Source organism: Chiloscyllium punctatum, chromosome 26 (genome assembly GCF_047496795.1).
Source record: "Chiloscyllium punctatum isolate Juve2018m chromosome 26, sChiPun1.3, whole genome shotgun sequence".
Classification (NCBI taxonomy): Eukaryota; Metazoa; Chordata; class Chondrichthyes; order Orectolobiformes; family Hemiscylliidae; genus Chiloscyllium; species Chiloscyllium punctatum.
This window is the reverse complement of record NC_092764.1, coordinates 4,575,599-4,596,947: the sequence shown is the minus strand read 5'-3', so window position 1 is coordinate 4,596,947 and position 21,349 is coordinate 4,575,599. Positions and strand designations below refer to the sequence as shown.

Below are 21,349 nucleotides of genomic sequence, written 5' to 3'. Positions count from 1 at the left end.
TTTAGGCTTGAGTCCATGACTAGTGGTGTTCCATAGGGATCCTGCTGTTTGTGATATATATAAATAACTTGGATGATTAGATGGTAAGTTCGTAAATTTGCAGCCAATACAAAGATCGATGGAGTTGTGGATAGAGGATACTGCAGGATATGGATCAACTGTAGATATGAGCAGAGGAATGGCAGATGGAGATTAATCCGGGTACATGTGAGGTGCGGCACTTTGGGAGATCAAACGTTAAGGAAAAGTATACATTCATGGCAGGACTTTAAGTAGCATTGATGTACAGAGGGATCTTAGGATTCAAGTCCATAACTCCCTGAAAGAGGCCACACAAGTAGGTAGGGTGGTAAAGAAGGCATATGGCATGCTTGCCTTTATTGGTCAGGGGGAGAAAGTGAGGACTGCAGATGCTGGAGATCAGAGCTGAGAAATATGTTGCTGGAAAAGCGCAGCAGGTCAGGCAGGCATCCAAGGAACAGGAGAATCGACGCTTCAGGCGTAAGCCCTTTATTGGTCAGGGCATTGAGTACAAGAGTCAGGATATCATGTTGCAGTTTTCTCAGACTTTGATTAAGCCATGCTTAGAGTAATGCGTTCACTTCAGATTGCCAGATTACAGGAAGGATGTGTTGGTTTTGGAGAAGGTACAGAAGAGGTTGACCAGGATGCTGCTTGGATTAGAAGTTATGAGCTATAAGGAGAGGCTAGAAAAACTCACGGTTGTTTTCTCTGGAGTAGCAGAGGCTGAGAGGAGACGTGATAGAGATCTATAAAATGATGAGATGCTTAGACAGGGTTGATGGTCAGAATCTTTTTCCCAGAGTTGGAATGTCTAATACTAGGGGCATACATTTAAGGTGAGAGGGGGAAGTTCAAAGGGGATATGAGGGGCAAGTTTTTTACACAGAGAGTGATAAGAGTGTGGAACGCACTGCAGCGGGTGGTGATGGAGGCGGATACAATCAGGGCATTTAAGGGACTTTTAGATAAGCACATGAACATACAAGGAATGGAGGGATATGGACCAAGGGCAGGCAGAAGGGATTAGTTTAATTTGGCAACATGTTCGGCACAACATCATGGGCCGAAGGGCCATTCCTCTGCTGTACTGTTCTATGTTCTCACTGTCACTGTAATGGATAGATATATCTGCACAAACAGATTGATAAGAAGGAGGTTGAACATGTTTCTCCCTCTGTTGGTTCCTCCCAAGCTGCTGCAGACCCAGTCTGACAGCTTCAATACTCAGTCAGCTGGTGAGTACATCTATGCCCTTAACACCATCATCTACCCTCAGCTGTTAACGGTAGAAGGTGGTACACGGTGGTCAGCAGGAGGCTTCCTTGCCCAAGTTTGACCTGATACTACGAAACCGTACACCACCGCGCTGTCACCTCTACCTGGGAAGCTGAGCCTCTGGCCGGACTGAGTCCCTGGAGCGTCGGAGGCTGAGGGTGACCTTATAGAAGTTTATAAAATCATGAGGGGCATGGATAGGATAAATAGACAAGGTCTTTTCCCTGGGATTGGAGTCCAGAACGAGAGGGAATAGGTTTAGGATGAGAGGGGAAAGATTATAAAAGGGACTTAAGGGACAACATTTTCATGCAGAGGGTGGTATGGGAAAGGAAGGAGCTGCCAGAGGAAGTGGTGGAGGCTGGTACAATGAAAGCATTCGAAAGGTATCTGGATGGGTATATGAATAGGAAGGGTTTAGAGGGATACGGGCCGGGTGCTGGCAAATGGGCTAGATTAATTTGGGATATCTGGTCAGCATGAATGAGTTGGACAGAAGGGTCTGTTTCCATACTGTACATCTCTCTGGCTCTATGATTCTGGAGCTGGCAAAACGACCTATCTTTCACAACTTCAAAGCTCACTTACCTGAGGTGCACACGTATAGATACCAAGAACACAAGTATTCATCAGCAATCCTTACAGGACACTAAGTTACACTGTAGCATTATGAACAAATCAATCTCATTATTGATTTATTGTTGCTTCTGATAGTGTAACTTTTCAAAAGTTTCATAGTCTGATACCTTGTGATATTTAGAGAAGGGATTATTGAGTAATAAACAGTGTACGGAGGGAGGAGAGAACAGGAAACTGAGACTGAATCGACTGGGAAATGTGAAGGATAGTATTCTGTGTGGTCAGGAACAGAGGTACAGAAGGTGTAGGGAGAGCTGTCTGGAACAGCAGAGGATGGCTAGGAAATCACTGGATACACTATTTTTAATATTTCAGTCCAAGCAAAGAGATGAGAGATGAAAGGGGAGGTGAAAATATAAACACTGGGCCACAATGCGACTTACAAGAGTCATCAGCAACATTCTACGGGAAAACAGAAAACGAGAATGAGAAACTAACATAAATATTCCAAACAAAAAACATCCAGTTAGGGAACAGTGATTTGGAGGGTTAACAGGAAGATTACAGACAACAAAAACAGCAAAAGGAGCCTACACTTAAGGAGCTAAAGTTAGAGATTTGTCAGAATGACAGCTAGTTATACCAGAAGCCCATTAGAAACAGGAACAGGAGTAGGCCATTCGGCCCCTCGGGCCTGCACCACCAATCAATGGGATCCTGGCTGATCCAACATTCCTCACTCCCACCTTCCTGCGCATTCACTGTAACCCTTGAAGTTAGATCCAACTTCTTAGAACAATTATGATTATTAGAAGGAACGTGAAAACCTAGTCGAACCCAGAGAAGAGAAATTAGATAAAACCTTCCAGATGGTCAGTTTATGGCCAACGTACTGAAACAATCCCTCACATGGATTTTAACTAAGTGGCTGGAAGCAGTTTGCAGTCCCAGGAAATGCTGCAAACCAATCTATTGGGTAACCAAAGGATCAGGTCTGCAGAATAAGAGTTCCACAACTCTCACACCAGACAGGATCCATCCGAGAATCCTCAAGGGATCCGTTAACCCAGTCAGACACTAACTTCAAAACTGCCCTGTCATTTCAGCTGACCATCACCACTGGAGCAATGGACGTTCCATTGGACAGGTGGATAAACAGTACAAGGGTCACAGCAGAAATAGACCACAGATTTTAGGAAATCACTTTTCAACTGCTCATGAATTTTTTTTGGAAGGGTAGCTATTGTAAGAACAAAACGTGGCAGTAAATTTGTACACACCAAGGTACCACAAACTTCAAAGTGATGAGAAGGTCTGTTTTGTGTTCTCAGTTCAGGAATACATTTCAATAAGACACCAGAGAGAACCAGACATATTACCAGGGGGGTGGGCTCAGACCTGCTGACCGTCTGACAGTGCGGTGCTCCCTCAGCGCTGAGCCTCCGTCAGTGCGGTGCTCCCTCAGCGCTGACCCTCTGACAGTGCGGTGCTCCCTCAGCGCTGACCCTCCGTCAGTGCGGTGCTCCCTCAGCGCTGACCCTCCGTCAGTGCAGCACTCTCTCAGCACTGACCCTTTGACAGTGCCCATTCCCTCAACGTTGACCCTCCGACAGTGCCTATTCCCTCAGCGTTGACCCTCCGACAGTGCAGCACTCCCTCAGTGCTGACCCTCTGACAGTGTCCATTCCCTCAGTGCTGACCCTCTGACAGTGCCCACTTCCTCAGTACTGACCCTCCGACAGTGCGGCGCTCCCTCAGTACTGACCCTCCGACAGTGCGGCGCACCCTCAGTACTGACCCTCCGACAGTGCGGCGCACCCTCAGTACTGACCCTCCGACAGTGCGGCGCTCCCTCAGTACTGACCCTCCGACAGTGCGGTGCTCCCTCAGTACTGACCCTCCGACAGTGCGGCACTCCCTCAGCGCTGACCCTCTGACAGTGCGGCACTCCCTCAGCACTGACCCTCCGACAGTGCGGCACTCCCTCAGCACTGACCCTCCGACAGTGCGGCACTCCCTCAGCACTGACCCTCCGACAGTGCGGCACTCCCTCAGCACTGACCCTCCGACAGTGCGGCACTCCCTCAGTGCTGACCCTCTTACACATGTCCCGTGATGTAGTGAGGCAGGGAAGGGTGTGGACTCACTGAGTCAGAATGAACTTTGTTGATTGCTCTCTGAAAGTCTGAAACATTTATTAATCCAAAAGTTATTGACAAGTTGCAGGTAAACATCTTAGTTTATTTATAATTAAAAAAAATCACTGTGTCTGCTTCCAATGTGAGTACGCTGCATTTCAATGTGAGCTTCCTGCTCCTGGACTGGGGCTGGGGCAGAAGAGATTTCTCACGGGACGCGGGCGCTGATAGGAAAAGACAGCTTCCTTTAAATGGGGGAGTGGGGGGGGTGGGGTGTGCGAATGATGTGCTGAAGTGAAGTGCATGATGTACTGCACTGTCCCAGTCAACTCACTCACTCTCACTGCTGTCAGCTGCTTCATGAGCTCCCCCACAGGAAGTCATCGTTGAAGTATCACCTAATATCAGAGAAATTCCTAATTTATAGGAGTGAGTGTCCCAGCACTGACTGTGTCTCGGGGGGGTGGGGGAGAATGGGGAAAGAGGGTCTTGGCTCCCTGTTTGGGGGGCACCCTCCAAATCCTGAGCTGAAGGACAGGACAAGACAAAAGAACGCGATGGAGATGAAGTTGTGTTGGTGCTGGTTTTGGATTGTCACAGCACCAATGCCTCCCTCTCTCTCTCTCTCTCTCCCCGTCTTCCCCCACATGAAGGACAGTATTTTTACTAATGTGCCCAAAATCACCAATGGCCCAACTGGCAGCTGCTTCTCTCTCCCCCAGTCAACCGTCGTCAGCCTCGAAACCATTTGGAAGAGTCTCTTTGGAGGAGTTAGGATTGTGTACCCAATTCCGATGGGAATGCAGCTAATCCAATCATTGGAGAAATATCCTGGTCAAGGGACATGTCTCTATCGCAGACGCTCTTCCTGGGGTCCAACAACTAAATTCAGATCAGGAGACGAGGGGGTCAGGGGAAGGGAGTGGGGGGAGAAAGAGAGAGAAAGAAAAACAAAGAATAAAAGCTTCGAAAGGGAGGGGCGATGAGATTACCCTCCTGTTAATCAAGGGGCTCTTGTTTTATTCGGATTGGTGTCGGGGTGAGCTGTAGCTGTTTTTCTTGTCGGTATAAGACATATTCACTGAATTGTGAGGAATCCACACCACCACCACAGGATGCAACCACCCGAAATCCCTTGTGTAACAATCGTTCCAGAACCTGTAGCAGAACAAACAATCAGCAATCAGACAACAAATAAAAAACACAAGTCCATTGGCTCACTCAGGTTCACTGAAAGAGCTCGTGAAAGTAACGAGAGAGCACCAATTTGCCTGAGCTCCTTCCTCTCTCACTGTGGCCTTGCAGATCAAAAACAACTTCCTGTAAACAAACCCTGTGTCCTGTCGCCCCTATCCATAATCCTCCCTATCTCCTTTCTACCTAAACATTGCTGTCTACATTATCAACGTCCCTCTGCATTTTGATAACCATTATTAAACCTCCTCCATCTTCCCCACATCTTCCCCAACCTCTGTGCATGAACTAATATTCCTCATGACGGGTCCCACGCTGGGATATATTTCTGTATTTTGTTCAAAAGGATGACTCCAATGGGTCACCTGTTTTGTCAATTGGAAACAGGTGGAATGAGTGCTCATAGCCCTCTGTATTTCACAGATATTTCCTAATCCCCCTGTTCAGAGGAATTATGATACATCGCTGGAGCAAGTGGGACTTGAACCCAGTCTTCCCGGCTCAGAGGCATGGACACTATCAACACACCACAACATCCCTCCTGGGAGTTGCTGTACAACTCAGGTAGTTGAGAGCTGTCAGTTTGGTTCATTTCTCCAGGCAGTGTCTGACTGATCAGGACCGACCTGCCTCTAAATAGCTAAATAATTTGAAAATGAAATTCAATGCAGATAAAATTGAAGTAAGTGTGTTGGTCAGTGAATTAGGAGGTCACTTCTTACTTCACAAGTTAACAAGGCAAAACCACTCACCCTCACTCCTGGATGGACAGATTAGAAAATAAGAGTTTATATTAAACTGGTCTCAAACATATGGGCACTGCTGTATTTCCCCCTTGAACTCCATTTTGATTCAGCCCCTACCCACGTCCCCATCTCCCCCTCACCCCCTGATGGTGTGCAGTGCCCTTAGACTCTGCATGTAAATATCTGATTAGCCCCACGGTGATTTCCTGGTGGTGGTTAGGAGCTTAAAAACAAAAACTAAAGAGTCACAGTGATCTGGTGGCAGGAAAGTCATTGGGTTGTCTGTGACAACATACCTGGAGAGATATATAAACCGCATGTGGGTCAGACTTCTCCAATACAGGGAGTGGACACCTGACAGGTCAGGTGGGGTCCTGGGTCAGGGTACAGAGATTTACAGAAAGACCACCAGGAATGTTGAGGTCTCTGTCGCTGGTATATAATGGGTCACTTCCATCTTGAATGAACACTGAGGGAAGGGTGATCTCAAGGGCAGCTTTAACATAATAAACAGTTTGGACAGAGTGGACTCAAAGAGAACAAAACCAAAGATCATCGCCACAAAGAGTGTGAGTAAAAATCCAGTGGGGAGTTTGGGAAAAGTGCCTTTCCCAGAACTTGCTGGGAAGGAGGGTCTCCTGGGAAGTAAGTGGTCATATGGATATATTAATGGGGAAGCTAGACAAGCCAATAAGGGAGAAGACAAGAGAAGGTGTTTATAGTAGATTAGCATGAGGAAAGATGGAAGGAGCCTTGACCCGAGCAGGAACTGGTTGGGCTGAATGGCCTCTTCTTGTGCTGTACACCCCATATAATCCAATGTCAAAGGAAAGAAGTTAGACTAAGTCTTTATAAAACACCAGCCAAGCTTCAGAGTAATGTTCTTAATTCTAGACATTACATTTTAAGAAAGATGTAAGCTCATAAGAAATAGGAACAGGAGCAGGCCATTCGGCCCCTCGAGCCTGCTCCACTATTCAACAGGATCATGGCTGATCTGGCATTCCTCACGATCACTTTCCTGCCCTTGATTCCCCGACTGATCAAGAACCTACATCAGCCTTAAACATGCACAAGGACCCTGCCCCCACAGCTCTCTGTGACAAGGTGTTCCAAAGGCTCATAACTCAGAGAAAAAATTCCTCCTCATCTCAATGTGAAATCAGTGCCCCTTTATTCTGAGATTCTGCCCTCTGGCCCCACGCTCTCCAATGAAGGGAAACATCCTCTCAGCGTTGACCCTGTCAAGCCCCTTAAGAATCCAGTATGTGTTAATGAGGTCATAGAACATCAAACATTACAGCACAGGCAGGGCAAAAGTGAGGGCTGCAGATACCGGAAACCAGGGTTTAGATCAGAGTGGTGCTGGAAAACACAGCAGGTCAGGCAGCATCCGAGAAGCAGGAAAATCGAAGTTTCGGGCACAAGCCCTTCATCAGTACACACCCTTCGACCCTTGATGTTGTACCGACCTTTGGTTCCAATCTGTAACTTACACTATTCCATTATCATCCATATGTTTATCCAATGACTATTTAATTGCCCTTAAAGTTGGCGAGTCTACTACTGTTGCAGGCAGTGCGTTCCACACCCCTACTACTCTCTGAGTAAAGAAACTACCCCTGACATCTGACCTATATCTATCACCCCTCAATTTAAAGCTATGACCCCTTGTGCTAGCCATCACCATTCTAGGTTAAAGGCTCTCCCTGTCCACCCTATCTAACCCTCTGATTATCTTATATGTCTCTATTAAGTCACCTCTCAACCTTCTTCTCTCCATCGCAGACAGTCTCAGATCCCTCAGCCTTTCCTTGTAAGACCTTCCCTCCATACCAGGCAACATCCTAGTAAATCTCCTCTGAACCCTTTCCAAAGATTCCACATCCTTCCAATAATGCGGTGACCAGAACTGCACACGGCCACACCAGAGTTTTGTACAGCTGAAGCATGGTCTCGTGGTTCCAAAACTCAATCCCTCTACCAATAAACACCAACACACCATATGCCTTCTTAACAACCCTATTAACCTGGGTGGCAACCTTCAGGGATCTATGTGCATGGACACAGAGATCTCTCTGCTCATCTACACTACCAACAATCTTACCATTAGCCCAGAACTCTGCATTGCTGTTACTCCTTCCAAAGTGATTCACCTCACACTTTTCCAGATTTAACTCCATTTGCCACCTCTCGGCCCAGCTCTGCAGCTTATCTATGTCTCTCTGTAACCTACAACACTCTTCATCACTATCCACAATTCCATCGACCTTAGTATCATCCGCAAATTTACTAACCCATCCTTCTATGCCATCATCCAGATCATTTATAAAATGACAAACAATAGTGGACCAAAAACAGTTCCTGTGGCACAGCACTGGTCATTGAACTCCAGGATGAATATTTCGAATCAACCACCACCCTCTGTCTTCTTTCAGCTAGCCAATTTCTGATCCAAATAGCTAAATCACCTTCAACCCCGAAACTCTGTATTTTGTGCAATAGCCTATTGTGGGGAACCTTATCAAACACCTTACTGAAATTCATATATACCACATCAACCACTTTACCCTCATCCACCTGTTTGGTCACCATCTCAAAGAACACAATAAGGTTTGTGAGGCACAACCTAACCTTCACAAAACCGTGTTGACTATCGCTAATCAACTTATTTCTCTCTAGATGATTATAGATCCTATCTCTTATAACCCTTTCCAACACTTTATCCATAACCGAAGTAAGGCTCACAGGTCTTCTGGCACTACGCCGATCGACAATGATGACATAAAGATCAAAGCCAAAGGCTCTGCCATCTCCTCCCTGGCTTCCCAGAGAATCCCAGGATAAATCCCATCCGGCCCTGGGGACTTGTCATTCTTCTAAACTCCAGTGAGTCAAGTCTGAATCTGTTCAGCCTTTAATTGGAAGACAATCTGTCCAGACCGGGGATCGTCCCAGTGAACCCTTGTGGGATGTTCTTCGGAGGGTCAGTGTGGACCTAGAGTCATAGAGTCATACAGCTGTACAGCATGGAAACAGACCCTTCGGTCCAACCCACCCATGCCGACCAGATATCCCAACCCAATCTAGTCCCACCTGCCAGCACCTGGCCCATATCCCTCCAAACCCTTCCTATTCATATACCCATCCAAATGCCTCAAACAGTAAAGGCAGTAACTGTGCAGGTTCTCTCTCTCTCTCCTGCACTGACCTCACCATGTGCCTCCTTTGTCTGCTCTTCTCCCTTTTAAAAATGCTGTTGTTTTGACTTATTTTTTCCCCAAAGTTCCAAGACAATGCAACAGCCTATTAAACAGTAATTGCTGCTCCTGCAATTCGAGGAAATCACCTCCAACACCTAAAATACCTCAAAAAAGGAGCAGCTGTTACAGCCAGAACATTTTCCTGTCCTCCATCTTGGATTACCCAGAACCCTCTGTGAAAAAGGGGGCATTTGCAGAACAACAGGAGAGGGACAAAGTTACTTTCTCAGTAGAGCTATCAGGAGCTGAAATGGCATTCTGTATTCACCAACATTGAGTAACCTGTAGGGAAACCAATGTATGGAATACAAATAGAAATATATGTTGATACAGGCCTCTCTACAGTCAGATCAGACGACAGCCTGGAACTGAACTAAATGGTAAAAGGACCTGGAATGTGCTAAATGTGAAACAGAAAATTATTATAATCAATTAAAGTCAAAAGCATGAAAGAAAATCTGACACAATGCTGTTTGAGGAGTAAATAGAGATCAAGCCAGATTGAATGAGACCACATAACTGTGTCCGAAGAGTCGTATTAAGAGTGAGAGAGAGAAGATAACATCCTCCAGCTCCTCTCACTGCTAGCCTGAAGCTGCAACTAAACACCAAACTCTGAGACACAGGGCAGTAACAGACAGCACAGCTCAAAAAACACGAAACTAACGCTGTGTGTAATGCTCAGAAGAACTGATGTGTTCTCCAATTGATTCACCACCTCATAGGATTCCACAGGGAGAGAGATGAACAGCAGCACGGTGTCAGGTGCCATATGGAGTTACCCAGTGGCAAGGTACAGCTGGATCCTTTCGAAGTTGACATGGCCTTCCTGGAGATTTGGCAGAGGTCCCTAACAAAGTGACCAGATGTGATTTGAACATTGTGGAGACAGTTCAAGGAGAGCGGTTACAGAAGTCAGGACACAAGTTATACGCAACTCGGATCAGGTTTCACGTTAGACTGGTCTGCAGGAACAAGCTGCTGGTAACTGCACAGCTCCCTGATTGTCGCCTGGTGATTTCCAAACTCAGCTAGTGACTGGACTGGGAATGTCTGGGAGAATGGGAGGCAGCCGTTACCCTCATGACTGGTGGTTCAGTGGTTAGCACTACTGCCTCACAGCACCAGGGACCCGGCTTTGATTCCAGCCTTGGGCTGTCTGTGTGGACTTTGCACATTCTCCCCGTGACTGCGTAGGTTTCCTCCAGGTTAGCTGGATTGCCATTGGGACATGCAGGGTTACAGGGAGGGGGGAGAATGCTCTTTGGAGGGTCAGTGCAGACTCAATGGGCTGAATGGCTTCATCCTGCACTGTCATGTTTCTGTGACAGTGCATGACATGGTCCTTGTGACCAGAGTCTCACCCCACCTTCTGTCTTGTTAGTTTGTACAACACAGCACGGGGTTAGATACAGAGTTAAGCTCCCTCTACACTGTCACCCATGAAACACTCCCAAGACAGGGACAACACAGGGTTAGGTACAGAGTAAAGCTCCCTCTATAATTTTCAACAAAAGTAAAGCTTCCTCTACATTGTTACTAATGAAAGACTGCTGGGTGCAGCACAGGGTTAGAAAGAGTAAAGTTCTCTCAACGTTACTTAATATTTAATCTTGCACCCCCTCTGCCTGGGGTCTCAGCGTACTTTATTACAGTGTGGTGACCTGTTGGTATTTTGCACACCATCAAGAATTTGGCATGAGATTCCCAAATGATAGCAATCAATGACAGTTAGAGAACAGGTCCTGCTGCTTTCTCTCTAGCAGATTACTGTGAGATTGCTATTCTCAGTATCAGAAACCATGCAGGCTGTAGGTTCGAGTCCTTCCATCCCACATGGTCTCAGCCATAAGGGATCAATAACTGACCAACAGCAAGGACACAAGATGTCTTACAATAAATTGTGAGAAACTGAAACTTCCTTCTGGTTTGTTGAGGTGTTTTAACAAAAAGCAGCTCTATAAAAGGGGAACACAGTGAGAGCTTTGGAAAGGTCATGGATACTTTGCAGGTGATATAGGGGATGGAGAGGCACTGAGTGAAAAACAGGAGCTGATCCAGCAGAATTCCTCACCCCAGTTTACCAAAGCCATGAGAAAATGGGAAGGGGACAGAGATAATTTGGTAAAATGGTGCCTGGGGCTGCAATGTGGAGTTAGTGGAGGAGAATTCAAAATCAGACAGTACTGTCTGGAGCACAGAAGATTCAGAAAGAAATTAAGACAGGACTTGAGAAGGTAAATCCTGAAATGGTCTTGATCATTAACAAGGTAACAACAGAACTCTTGACTGATCCAGCTTTGGGTTTATAGGATGGTGGTTCACGTTATGTACATTCACAGCAAGGGATCTGTGCACAGTCAAGAGCTGGAGGGCACCATTACGTTGTATTTAGTTTGGCAAACTCCTGCTTCCTCTCAGAACAGTCTGACATCTGCTTAACATTTGGTGCCTGGTTCAAAAGATGGAACACAGATGGAATCAATACAAACCTACTGGTGGAACAGCAACAAACAGCTGTCTAAAAATTCGACACAACTGACCCCCTCACTGCAGAGCGAGGGCTACACCTAGTCAAATTCTCAAAACCTACCAGGGAGAGAACAAAGGTCCCAGTGGAGAAACAGCTGGAGAAATTCCCAATTCCTGATGGATTGCATGGACTTGGGGCAGGACAAGTCTGTGTGTGGAATGGGAAGTTCTGTCAGTGCAGGAGCAGTGTTCCAGACTAACACACAGCCTGGTGTCTGACACTCACTGAATATTTCAGGAGCTGATGTTCAGTAACAAGGGTACGCTGGCAGAGCCTGGGATAAAGTGAGACTGTGAGGTTGGTAACGTGTTGGTGCCAGGTGGGTAGTTATGAATTCTTCAACTGTAACACAGGGTTCAGAGAGCTCCAGGCACAGGGGAGTCACCTGAGGGATCTGACTGCATGTGGAATTCTACAGGATCCCGAAGGATCAGCCCGGTCTGTGCTGCTCCAACGGTCAGAAGGTCTGGGCTATTTTATCACCTCATTCTTCTGACCAAAAAGGTTGGAAGGTAATGTTGGCACAGGTCAGCCAATGAAGCCTCAAAAACTCCCACTAAAACCAGCTGCTCACTGAGACATAGAGATCTCTGAACATCTCTGGGACACATGCAATAAACAACCCCACCACCCTGTGGCCGAACACTTCAACTCCCCCTCCCACTCCACCAAATTCTGGGCTGCCTCCATCACCAAACCCTAACCACCCGACGCCTGGAGGAAGAACGCCTCATCTCCTGCCTTGGGATCCTCCAGCCAAACGGGATCAATGTCAATTTCACCAGTTTCCAAAGCTCCCCTCCTCCACCTCATCCCAGATCCAACCCTCCAACTCAGCACCACCCTCTTGACCTGTCCATCTTCCTTCCCAACTATCCACTCCACCCTCCTCTCTGTCGTAACACCATAATCTCCCACCTGCACCTACCCATCACGTTCCCAGCTACTTCCCCCACATTTATCTGTCAGCCTCACCCACCCCCACCTCACATTCTTGAAGAAGGGCTCATGCCCGAAACATTGACTCTCCTGCTCCTCGGATGCTGCCTGACCTGCTGTGTTTTTCCAGTACCACACTTTGATGACTGAGTACCAGAGTGAACCACTGGTGTTGGGTATCACTGGTCACCTTCTCTGAAATGTCACTGGCATCCAGTGAAGAGTCTCGCAATCTCCTGCCCATCCTCAGTGCACAGTGACAATGCCCTACTCAATCCATGTGCCCAGCTATAAGCTGCTAGTGAGTAAAAGACACAACCGTGGGGTCAACAACTGAGTCTGACAATGAAAACAAGCAGACCACCTTACACCCAAAATAATGAGTGGCTGGGGTGGCTTCCTTAGATATTGAGTGTACGCAAACATTATATTTAAAGCTGGAAAACAGTATTGTCCACTTCTCGCTGGTGAATGCTGGTGAGGCTACACTAGGAGAACTGTGTACAGTTTTGGTCTCTTTACTTGAGAAAGGATGTACTGGTACTGGAGGGGGTGCAGAAGAGCTTCACTCGGTTGATTTTGGTGTTGAGGGGGTTGGTTTACGCGGAGGGGCTGAGTTGACTGGGACTATATTAATTGGAATTTAGAAGAATGAGGGGAGGATCTTATAGAAACATATAGATTTAAGGGAATAGATAAGATGCAAGTAGAGAGATCAATTCTGAAAACTAGATTTAGGGGGCATATCCTCAAAATAAGGAGGGAGCAGATTTAGGACTGAGCTGAGCAGGAATGTTTTCACCCAAAGGGTTGGGAATGTGTAGAATTCCGTGCCCTGATGAAGATACCTCGATGAATTATTTTAAGGCAAATGAAATAGATTTTTAACAGTAAAGGAATTAATGGTTACAGTGAGAGCACTGGGTAAGTGGAGCCGAGGCCATGAAAAGATCAGCCATGGTCATAGTGAATGGCTGAGCTGGCTCAAAAGGCCAAATGGCCTCCTCCTGCTCCTAATTCTTGTGTTCTCACAATCTTGTCCACTTCTAGTTTCAATTCAGCATTGCCTGCAGTAGTTTCACCCCCTGACTCCACCAGCCACAGTGACATGTCTCACTGTGTCCCTGACAATCCATAACACGGTTAGATTTTGCGTCATGCAAATTCTGAAATGATGGCCTGAACACCCAAGCCTGGGTCATTCACATACGTTAGACAGGAATATTCCTGTTCTCCATCCATGGAGAACCACATCCTGCACCTTTGCCCAGAACCGACCAGCACTGAAACCGCTGCAAAAGAAACCTGTGGAGGCTGGAGACCTGAAACCAAAACAGAAACTGCTGCAGAAACTCAGCAGATCTGGCAGCATCTTGTGGAGAGAAAGCAGAGTTAATGTTTCAGACCAGAAACATTTCCAGAATCTCTAGATTTTATTTTGTTCATCATTTATTCTCAGGTTTCTGTCACTCAGCCACACTGTCTCGTTTATTCCCTGCGTTTCCCTCACCACCAGACGCCTGGAGGAAGAACGCCTCATCTTCCGCCTCGGAACACTTCAACCCCAGGGCATCAATGTGGACTTCAACAGCTTCCTCATTTCCCCTTCCCCCACCTCACCCTAGTTCTAAACTTCCAGCTCAGTAACTGTCCCCATGACTTGTCCGGACTTGTCCTACCTGCCTATCTCCTTTTCCACCTATCCACTCCACCCTCTCCTCCCTGACCTATCACCTTCATCCCCTCCCCCACTCACCCATTGTACTCTATGCTACTTTCTCCCCACCCCCACCCTCCTCTAGTTTATCTCTCCACGCTTCAGGCTCACTGCCTTTATTCCTGATGAAGGGCTTTTGCCCGAAACGTCGATTTTGCTGCTCCTTGGATCCTGCCTGAACTGCTGTGCTCTTCCAGCACCACTAATCCAGAATCTGGTTTCCAGCCTCTGCAGTCATTGTTTTTACCTCATTTAAAATTCAGCCTGTACCCAACCAGTAAGGGAATCGAGGGTCACAGGGAAAAGGCAGGAGAGAGGACCTGAGGGTCATCAGATCAGGTGACGATCTCAGTGAATAGCAGAGCAGACTCAATGGGCTGAACAGCGTGCTCCTATACGATACAGTATACTGTAGAACCCCGAGAGCCCAATACTCACACACACAGGGACACAGAGGCTCAGAAAGGTGATGACCATTAAACAGCACAGATACAGACTCTAACACTGACCAAGAGAACACAACAATCTGAAGTCCAGGCCGAGCTGAGCCCTCACCTGGACTGAGTTGAGGCGGCAGTAACCATTGATGGGAAAGCGGATGACGTGTGTGGGGTCCTGGTTCCAGCCAGCGTTGACGGAGTTACACATCACATCTCCGGTCTCCGGGAAAATATCCTCAATCAAGGATTTCTCTCCACTCAGGCTGATCCGCTCCCCAAGGTCAGGGGTCACCCTCAGCACCAGCATTCACAGGGCTGTGAGGATTTGCGAAGTTCTTTCTCTGTTTCCACCTCTCCAGCTCCCTCACCATGGGCTGTAACTGATAAAACTTTGCCTCTTCATATAACAGGCTGAAATCCTGCAACATAACACATTTCATTTCATATCACCAGGTTCATTTCTGACAGGTTTTGCTCAGCAGTAGGCCATTCAGCCCCTCGAGCTCTTCTGTTTTTGTACATAGAAAGTACAGAGCAGGAGAGAAACAGGCCATTCGGCCCCCAAGCCTCATGTTAGCTTTATGTGCCCCGCAAGTCACCTTCACTTCATCTCATCCAATCATTGATATCATGGTCATATTTACCTCCAAGTCATTCTCCAACAGAGTGCGAGAACATGCCTGAGAGAGTGCATGTGAGAGAGAGCGAGAGCACGTGAGAGAGAGAGTGCAACACAGTGAGAGCTAGACACCCTCCCCCCCCCCACCCCCCCCCCCCCCCCTGCCCCCCCCAACTGTCCCAGTGTAGAGTGGATCAGGACCCACTCCCTGGGAAATTGCTGCGAGGCAATGAAATATCAGAGATTTGGACAATTTTGGGGAGGGGTGAGACCAGGCAGCTGGGTTAAATTAGATAGTTACAGCATGGTGCTAATAACGCTAAGGTTATGGGTTCAATCTCCACACTGACCAGGTGAGTCATTGGGATTTGCAAGCTGTGTGTTCACACTACGTGACCAAGGATGGCCAAGAGAGAGCAGTTAGGAAGAGGGTGTATGTAAAGCAGGTTTGATTAGATTAGATTAAATTTAGATTAGATTACTTACAGTGCGGAAACAGGCCCTTCAGCCCAATAAGTCCACACCAACCCTCTGAAGTGCAACCCACCCAAACCCGATCCCCCACATTTACCCCTTCACCTAACACTACGGGCAATTTAGCATGGCCAGTTCACATACCCTGCACATCTTTGGACTGTGGGAGGAAACCAGAGCACCCGGAGGAAACCCACGGGGAGAATGCGCAAACTTCACACTGTGAGTCACCTGGGGCGGGAATTGAACCCGGGTCTCTGGCGCTGTGAGGCAGCAGTGCTAACCACTGTGCCACCGTGCCACCCACAAAGACTGTTTACAAACCACAACACTGTGACGTCGGGAATCAAACCCAGGTCAAATGCTTGGAAGGCAGCTATGCTCACCACTATACCACCCTCTCAACAGCATCAGGGAGACCAGCACAGACTGCTCAGGATTTGTTAAAAATAAAATTGTAACTTTTAATCAGAAATGGGACACAAGAAACAGCCTTGAAAAGAGACTTTGTTTTATACAGCACGAGAAGGGGATGCTGATTGGTTGTGCCATCACTGAATGCAGCAGTTAACTGTCAGTCTTAAATTCCAGAGCAGACAGGTCAATTCTGATTGGTCAGGACATTGCCATGGACATGCAGTAGAGTTTAGTTGTCTCCATGACCTCTTTTTATGGAAAAGGTACAATGTCTGTACAAATTCCTTTAGTCCCCATTAAACAGGGTCCTGAGTATTTACGTATACAGCTTCTAATATGCACAAATGCATCACCGTTTGATCTTAAACTGGATTGTGGTGTAACTGTCAACGCAATTTGGGTCATTTAACACACACTGTTCGGTGACAGAGTCACATCTAAAGCAGGGGCTGTGAAAGGTCACTGGGTCGTGTTGTTCGATACAGTCCACCAATTGTTGGGACCCACAAAACTGGCATCGAAACTGCATGCCTACGGCAACATCTTGACCAATCAGAATTGATCTGTCTGCTCTGGGGTCTTAGACTGATAGTTAACTGCCGCATCCCCAGCCAATGATAGCCCAACCAATCAGCATCCCCTTCACATACTGTATAGAACAGGGTCTCTTTCCAAGGCTGTTTCTTGTGTCCCGTTTCTGATAAGCGCACGATGAAAAGCTTCAACTATTAGTAACACTGACATTCTGTACTACCAGGCAATTATCAGCTTATTCATTTCTGCATTCCATTCACACCGCAGTCCAACACCAACCACAAATTTGAGCTGATACGCAATTCCCAACAACAGAAAAGTGAGGAATTAAAAAGAAATGCATTCAAATATTCACCTTGAAATCCTCTGGGAGCAGGAGTTTCGATGTCCTGAGGAAACTGAGGATGTATCGGAAAATTTCTCCATCTCGGTCAATGAAGTAGTGCTGCTTTAAACTGTCCAGGACAATGGGCTCTGTGCCATTGAAAAGGCGCCCTATCCTGAGGGGAACAGTGTAAATACAGATCAACAGGTAGAACTGCCAGTGGGAAATTTACAGCTTACATCCATGTATAAGTTTCATTCTGTAAACGCTAGAGACTTCAAATTGCAGAGAATTGATGAGATAAATTTAGTAAACAACTTGTTCTTAGAGTCACTGTGTTTATTTGGTGAGTCCAGTTCAGTTTCTGATCAATGGTAACAGCCCCCACCACCCCCCCCCCCCCCACCCTCCCCCCTCCCCCCCCCCCACCCCCTGCCCCCTGCCCCCCGCCCCCGAACAAACCCAGCAGGATTTTGATGGTGAGGGATTCAGTAACTTCATTGAATGTCAAGGGGCGGTGGTTAGATTGTCTCTTATTTTTGATGATTCATGGCATTTGTGTGACGTGAATGTTACTTGCCACTTGTCAGCTCAGACCTGGATATTGTCCAGATCTTGTTGTATTTGGACACGGACTGCTTTAGTATCTGAGGAATTGGGAATGATGATGAACACTGTGCAAACATCCGCGAATATCCCCACTTCTGAGTTTATGATGGAGGGAAGGTCATTGATGAAGCAGCTGAAGAGGGTTGGGAGGGTCTAGATTAGAGTGATGCTGGAAAAGCACAGCAGGTCAGGCAGCATCCGAGGAGCTGGAAAATCGACGTTTCAGGCAAAAGCCCTTCATCAGGAATGGAGGCAGGGAGCCTCCAGGGTGGAGAAATAAATGGGGGGTTGGGGCTGGGGAGAAGGTAGCAAAGAGTACAATAGGTGAATGGGGGTGGGGATGGAGGTGATAGGTCAGAGGGGAGGGTGGAGTGGATAGGTGGGAAGGAAGATTGGCATGTAGGACAGGTCATGAGGACAGTGCTGAGCTGGAAGGTTGGAATTGGGGTAAGGCGGGGGGGGGGGGGGGGGGGGGGTGGGGTGGAAATGAGGAAGCTGGTGAACTTCAAAATCCAAGAACCACAACCAGTTGGTGTAGGAAGTCTTCAGATTCTTGGGTATTGGGACCAGTTTCTGGGCCAGGGATTAGAAGGTGCAGACTGTAGTTCAGCAATACTGCTGCAAACATGCTGGTCAGGAGGCTCCCAAGTGATAGGGGAGAGTTTACAATTAAATTGTTCCGGGGGAGTGAGAGGAAGCAACAAGACATGTAAAGAGAGACCACAAGGAAGTAATGGCACATTAATGGCATGCACTAAGAAGAGAAAGAATTACAAGGAGAGGTTAGAGTGCATGCGTGTCGAGTCAAACTGCAGAGAATAACTTTGTTGAGATACACACACAAGTAGCCACGTGGAAGTAGTGGAAATAGTGGAAATCTGGCTTAAAAATGGCAAAGATAAGGCATTTAATGGATGTGGGTTTGCTCGCTGAGCTGGAAGGTTCATTTTCAGACGTTTCATCACCACACTAGGTAACATCTTCAGTGAGCCTTTGGATGAAGCCTAAGGTGTTACCTAGTATGGTGACGAAATGTCTGAAAATGAATCTTCCAGCTCAGCGAGCAAACCTACATCCAGAACCTCAACCTGAGGCTACAAATCTTCTCAAAACTCGCTAAGGCATTTAATAGTCAAGGATTTAAATTGCTTCAAAAAGATGGGCATGGAGGAAAGGGAGACAGGATAGCAATACTAATTTGCAACATCAGTATAATGTTGAAAAAATGGAATGTCCTTGAGGAGTCAAAGACAGAATCCGTTCAGTTAGAGTTGAGAAGCAAGAAAGCTATGAAGACGCTACAGGAAACTTCTCCCAGTGAGAGAGAGGGACAGTAGCAAGTCTTCAGAGAAATCAAAGGTGTCCAATAACAACAGTCTGGTGACACTGGAAATTTAATCACCCAAAAATCAACCAGCTTAAAGGTTAGAGTGAAGGGGGAGGAATTTCTGAAGTGCATTCAGGAGAACTTCCTCAAATCAGCACGTTCTTGAACCAACAGGAGTGGAGACATTGCTGGAGCTGATGCTGGGAAATGAGGAAGATCGAGTGTTTGTGGATAACACTGACAACCGTATCCGGATATTTCAATCAGTAACACAAAGGGGAAGAGAACAATTGAAATTGAAAGAGAGGACACATCAATGAGACGAGGGAGGCTCGATCAGGAACAACAGGTGATCTTTAATGAGGAAATGGTTCAGGTCCAGGAACATTCCAACAAGAGCAAAGGACACAAAGTCAGAGCGTGCTGGGTCAGGAGGAGATAGGGAACACCACAAAGTCAGAGCGTGCTGGGTCAGGAGGAGATAGGGAATACGATGAAAGGAAAAATATATATTATTCATGGCAGGTAAATTCTTCAAGGGAGAACCAAATACAATGTGAGAGGAGAAATGAAAAGGAAGGTAGAAATAAAATTTCCACTTAGAAAAGGAACTCATTGATTTTCTACTGGCATGAAAATGGTAAGCAAGCAGGAAGAGGTGAAGTGGGTGTTATTAAGGGGATAGAGATGGACATACAGTGAGAGGAACAGGACAAAGCCAGAGCACTAACTGAGGAAGAGGAATTGGACAGTGGAGATGGTGGAGGGAGGGGATGGTGTGAAAACTGATGGACAGGTTGCCCTGGGAGAGCTGGCCATGCTCAGTGTGAATTGGGTACATCGCTGCTGAGGGAGGAAGAGGGCTGGGGTCAGCACAGGGGCAAGAATGGCAAATGTGACATTCAAGAAAGGACAGTCCTAGCAACGACAGGCCAGTTATTATCAGCAGTGGGTAAGGTTTTAGGGGGAAAAAAGGGAAAATAAATGCTTGGAAAGGCTTGCATTAATTAAGGCAAGTCATCACATGAGTAAGAGGTGGATGAGGTTTGGCTAATGCAATTGAATTGTTTATGGGAATAACAGGATGTTGACAAAGGTAATGTGGTGGATGGACTCTACGAGGAATTTAAGAAAGTGTTTGAATAAGGTGATTAACTAAACGGAGGCTCACAGAATTGGATGGTCGGAGTCAGCTTGGAGTAAAAGTTGGTTTAAGGACAGAAACCAGATATGCTTTCTGGCTATGTTTCAGAAGGCAGGATGGCATTCTCTAAGGATCAGTGTTGTGATCGCCCTTTCTGTCAGAACTACAAATGAGTTCGGTGTTGAAATACAGAATAAAATGTTAAAATTTGCTGATAATTCCCACGCGTATCAAACTGTGTGGTTGGTGTGAATTGTCTGCAACAAGGCTTGGAGAACTGAACAGGGCCCCATGGAATCCCCAAGGATGGGAGGGACAACACAGTCCTTCATCATCCAATTCGGAAGGGTTGCAGGGACGGGGAGGGATCTTTGAGGAGGTGGGGATGTGTTGAGATAGTAGTTAAGCAGAGCAAATTAGATCCCAGGCTTTTTAAACAAAGGTTTTGGGAAGGGCTGGCCATAACTAGAGCACTGTGCCCCAATGCCCTTCATAAAGATGGGAAGAGTCTTGTAGAAGGTGCTGATGGGATTGACCAGAATGGCAGCAAGCCCAGGGGATGTTAGTGATAAGGTTAGTCTGGAGAAACGGTGGTCATTCTCCTTCGAGCGATGGAGATGGAGGTGTACAGGATTATACCATCGCCAGGCACAGGCTGTGGACAAATAAATAATAATCTCAATAATGCCAAGTGGGCAAAGAGAAACTTGGCAAATGGCACAGGGGCCTGGGAGGGTGAGGGAGGGGAGGGGTACAGGGAGGTCACCAAGCTATGATTTCAGGTTAAGGTTTATGGGAGGGGGTGCAGGTGAGGGCACACTTATTTTAGGGAGGGGAGTGGATCCAAGATGCTGAATACTTTGAAACGGTAATTGGGTGAGCACCAGATAGAAATCAAAACACAGGGGACAGAATGCAGGAGGGGTAACTGTCAATTTCTTTATGCAGGCCTAGCAGGACATGATGGGTCAAATAGCCCACGTTAGTGTTTTAATGACTGTAATGCCCTTTGTGCTCAGTATAACTCCCCATATCACATTTGTTCAATCAAA

General features: G+C 46.9%; 1 protein-coding gene across 1 annotated transcript in view; it reads right to left on the bottom strand.

Moving 5' to 3' along the window:
- Window positions 1–4,056: 4,056 nt before the first annotated feature.
- LOC140496257 (BTB/POZ domain-containing protein kctd15-like) overlaps window positions 4,057–21,349 on the bottom strand; it is a 59,820-nt gene continuing 42,527 nt past the window's right edge. Inside the window, 5 exon segments of the mRNA XM_072595789.1 lie at window positions 4,057–5,174; window positions 14,964–15,151; window positions 15,154–15,192; window positions 15,195–15,267; window positions 17,248–17,392. Coding sequence (XP_072451890.1) covers window positions 5,016–5,174; window positions 14,964–15,151; window positions 15,154–15,192; window positions 15,195–15,267; window positions 17,248–17,392 — 604 coding nt within the window. The 3' untranslated portion in view covers window positions 4,057–5,015.